The sequence below is a fragment of the Acanthisitta chloris genome, unplaced genomic scaffold (genome assembly GCF_000695815.1).
Source record: "Acanthisitta chloris isolate BGI_N310 unplaced genomic scaffold, ASM69581v1 scaffold8305, whole genome shotgun sequence".
Taxonomy (NCBI): Eukaryota; Metazoa; Chordata; class Aves; order Passeriformes; family Acanthisittidae; genus Acanthisitta; species Acanthisitta chloris.
Genome location: NW_008674237.1, coordinates 2,039 through 6,288, shown reverse-complemented (window position 1 = coordinate 6,288; position 4,250 = coordinate 2,039). Strand labels below are relative to the sequence as shown.

The window sequence follows — 4,250 nt, the reverse complement described above, 5'->3', positions numbered from 1 at the left end:
AACGATTCTACTGCATAGAGAACGTTCCTTTGGGCAGTGCTGGAGTCCATGGCTGAGGTAGATGGGGTTGTGTTTCCCCAGATACAGAGTCCCCATTGGCATTTCTGACTTCAAAGCGATGAGTTTTCTATGAACTGTGCTTCACTTCCACAAGCAGGAGGAGATGTGATGAGCTGATTCAAACAAGAACTAGTTCAAAAGCAGTAGGTTCTCTTCACTCCCAGACAAAGGTGCCAGATACCACTTCAAACCGCTCGGAGTCACCAGCAGATTTGTTCCAAAAGGCTGAGAAAAACGTTGGCAGTGCCCAAAGATGACCAGCTCAGAGCTGCCCTGGCTCTGAAGCAGCCTGTGCCTCAGGCAATGTGATCCCAGGGCTCAGGGAAGGAGGGATGGCACCAGTACAGCACAGGAGCTGGGCACACTGGCAGGCTGCAGGCACTGGGGCTCCTGCAGGCACTGCAGAAGTGAGGGCAGGAGGTTTTCTTTTCCCTGATAAATTAGAAGGATTTTAAAAATCGTTATTTTGTGCTTAAATAAAAGGGAGTTGTCCCATTGGCATTATCCTTCCAATCTACCAAGAGCTGAGCAGGTCCTTCCATCTGCACTGGTTATCAGCAGCCTTCAGAAGCACCTAGCCATGACTTTCAGTGCTGTCAGTTTGTTCTTTCTCCACAGATTTAGCCTTTCATCAGTATGGATCCTCCTCATCCGTGTCCTAAACAGGGAGCATGGAGAGAGAAATTGTGTGTGAAGACATGAATCGAGGCATGAGTTCAGCAAAATGTTGAGGCTGAGCTGCTGACAAGAGCCCAAATGCTTTCCCAAGTGCTGCTGGGCTTGAACAAGCAACAGGACTTGCATAAACGTTGGTATAAATATCTGTATACACATATATCTATGTCTAGGCACTTGCAGCTAAATCTGATTTATGACAGACAGACCACAGTATCACCACACTACAACCAACGTATGAAGTGTGTTTTGAGAGAAGCAGCAGCTCCAGCTCCAACCAAAGATGAACCATGCAGTGCAGCACAAAGCACCTCCAGTCCCTAGAGACACACTCCTGAGCAGCACAGTCGGTGGTTTTTCAGCTACAACAACCACCTACTTTTGGGAAAAACATCATCACCCATTGCTGTAACCACAGGACTCATGTGAAGGTGCCCCCACAGCAGCTCTGCACTCCCAGCCTGAAACTCACCCAAACACCACAGCCCTGCAAGGCACATCACGCTACCTCTCTGGTTGTTGTATGTCCATAGAGATTTTTCACTGCCTTTGCAATGTTAATTGTTTGTTAACATATTGAGCATGAAAAAACACATGACAGAAACCTGAGGAACGTGGAATCGTGAGTGTGGCAGGATGCTCAGAGACTTGACCAGCTAAAGATCTCAGTATCAGAGAGAAGAGTATCAAACAGGACAAGACACTTGATCTGAAAGCAGCAGGACCACAGCGTTTGACTCCTCTCAGAGCATGAGACATTGCTCAGATTGTAAGAGCTCCCACTGCCTGAGAGCATTTCCCTCACCAAACTGGGGCTCTATCCATTCCCATTTCTCCACCTGCTGTGTCCCTGCTCCACTTGGAACAGCCTTTCCACCTCCCAAGGCAACTCTCCCTTTGGCACAAAACATTTCCTGCTTTCTGCACCTCTCCAGACCTTGTTCCCAGCACTGCTGCACTGTGACTGCTGTGCCTTGTGTGCAGCTCAAAGTATTTTGTATTTAGCTAACATGATTGCCTGGTTTCCATTCTGCATCTCACAGAAACCATCAGCACACGCCTGGCTGAAGGCTCATGTGTCGAGTACAGTGCATATCACTGCCATTAAAACAGAGAATCAAGCAACATATACTTAAACACTCCTTAACATAAGTCCTGACTGTGTACACAAGATGTAAAGAAGCCTCTGAGGTGAGTTTGCTCTGCAGGACATCGTGGGGGAAATAAAAACACCCTCAAATTAGGCATTGCTCTGGAATGTGCCACACTAGTGGCTGCTAATAATTCCATGATTCTAATGCCAGCATTAGAGGCAAAACAAGGGCAGCAGGTGGCAAAAGCACTCAGCAGTCTGAGCACAAGGCACCTGATCAACAGAAGCTGCTGGTGGGGTAGGAGGTGAAGGAGCAGAATTAGAGGACAACCACCACTTCACAGAGCACAGCAAACAGAGCCAGAAACAAACAAACAAACAAACCACAAGGGTTTAGCAACACTCTGTTGCAATGAAAGCAGGGCAAGGAGGAAGGTCTCCCAAAGAGAGACAATATCACTCTGTGAGGGGCTCGAGGTGCCACTGCCTCCCCTGCCCACCACAGCACTGCCAACCCCAAACTGCTTCTGCAGAGCCTGAGATAAACCACACCACAGCTACCACCTAAATCCTGGGGGTCCCTCTTAAAATGACAGCTTGAATTTCCATAAAGTCTAGTGAAAAATCACTTTGGTGGATCTCAGCTCCTCCCACCAGCACCACAGCATGACCAGTTCTCACTCCCTGGAGCCTCTAGGTGGGAAGCACCAAGGGGCACAAGCACAGCCACTTGGGACACCTCTTGGACATCCAGAGATGTCATGACAAGCTCTACCTGCTGCTTTTAACACCTCCTCTGAGCATCGAAGTTGGTAAAACCACCGTGGAAACGGCAACTTTCACTTACCACACAGTTCAGGCACCACTCTCTGAGCTTCCCCTGGCAGCCAACTGTCCCTGCGTGCTCAGGTCTGCAGGCAAACACAGGATTAGGCTGGAGATTTCCCCCCAAACATACTGATATCTCCTATTGACTGTGAATTCTAGTTACTTCACGTGGAATTGAAGGGTTTTCATCACGCTGAAAAGCCTCTGACTCTACACAGCAGATCCGAAGGGGATAAAGGATGTCAGGTTCCTCACACACATATATCACTTGAGTTCCATGAAGAATATACCAAGAGTTTCTATTTGGCTGGCAAATCTCACAGCACCAGTCAGAGCATTGAAACACTGCAGGAAAAACCCTGTTCTGCAAGGACTTGTGTGCTGACCCCACTGCAAAGCTCCTTCAGCTGCACTGTTAGCTTGTTGCTCTCACTTCTGAACCTTCCCAGAGCAGAATCCTCTCCAGTTCAGGAGGGAATTCAGTCTCCAAGGCTCCTTCAGTACCTGGCACCTCTGCTCAGGGCACCACAGAGGAGCGAGGGAGCATTATTTGGTTTGGATTGTTGTTGTGGATGCTTCACAACAAAATGCAGCACACCAAGCTCCTGCATGCAAAATAACATGCTGACTCCAGCCAAAATAAACCCAATTACAGAAGTGAAAGGCTTGTCTAGCCCCAAATGGCTTCACTTCCATGGCCTCACACACACAGCAGAAATAAAAGGGGATGTGTAGCACTTAGCTCATGCTCCAACAAAGGGAATTTCCAAAACTTTCTGACCACTAAGTGGTTCCCGGGGAAGCAGAGAGCAGCGACTGAGCTGCTGGCACTGAGCACTGTGAAGCAAAGGGCAGTGAAGAAACCATCCCTCAGCCTGTGCCAACAGGCCAAAGTGGAAATACAGGCTTCAGGTTGCAGCCAGAACTTACTCATCAGACACTTCAATGGAGGATTTCTTGTAGCCAGGTTTTCCTTTCTCCTTTACCACTCTGAATTTCCTCCCCAGCCTCACCAGCAGCAGAATGACCACCGTGATGGAAGGGAGAAACACCAGGATGGACAGCAGTGCTGCTGAGGTCAGCTGGAAGGAGAGGCCTGCAGGGAGAGACAGTCAGCCCAGCTGGGAAACAAACACAGTGAGACACAGCTTTCCTGAGCCTCTGGGACAAGTGTTCACCCAGGACACAAGTTTTGGCCTTTTCAGGCACAGCACAGAGCTGGCAGATTCCAAACAGCTTGTCACCAGATCTGTAGGATTCCTGTCACCCATCCAGCCCAGCCTTGTGCTTTGGAGGCAGAGAACTACAAAGGAAGGCAGGTCACGACACAGTTCTATCAGCACGTCTGAGCTGTACATTTGGGGCAGGTCTGGCACGCAGAGCAGATGAGGAAATGGAGTGTTAGTGACAATCAGCTCTTGTGTTATGAATGTTATTTTTAGGCCAGTAGTTCCTTAATGTTTAGCTTGTTCTGCTGCAACGTGTGGAGACTGAAGCTCCTGAAGAAAGGGATGCTTTGGGTTTCTGTTATCACCACAGCTTCCTCTGCCCCTTCCTGCCCCAAATAAACTCAACAGCTCCCAATGCATTGAGC

At 48.8% G+C, this 4,250-nt stretch overlaps 1 protein-coding gene across 1 annotated transcript in view; it reads right to left on the bottom strand.

Moving 5' to 3' along the window:
* Window positions 1-691: 691 nt before the first annotated feature.
* Window positions 692-4,250, bottom strand: part of MPZL3 (myelin protein zero-like 3) — a gene marked incomplete at its 5' end in the record, with an annotated part of 4,449 nt that continues 890 nt past the window's right edge. The window contains 3 exons of the mRNA XM_009075259.1: window positions 692-718; window positions 2,676-2,739; window positions 3,596-3,752. Coding sequence (XP_009073507.1) covers window positions 692-718; window positions 2,676-2,739; window positions 3,596-3,752 — 248 coding nt within the window. The remainder of the gene's footprint in view (window positions 719-2,675; window positions 2,740-3,595; window positions 3,753-4,250) is intronic.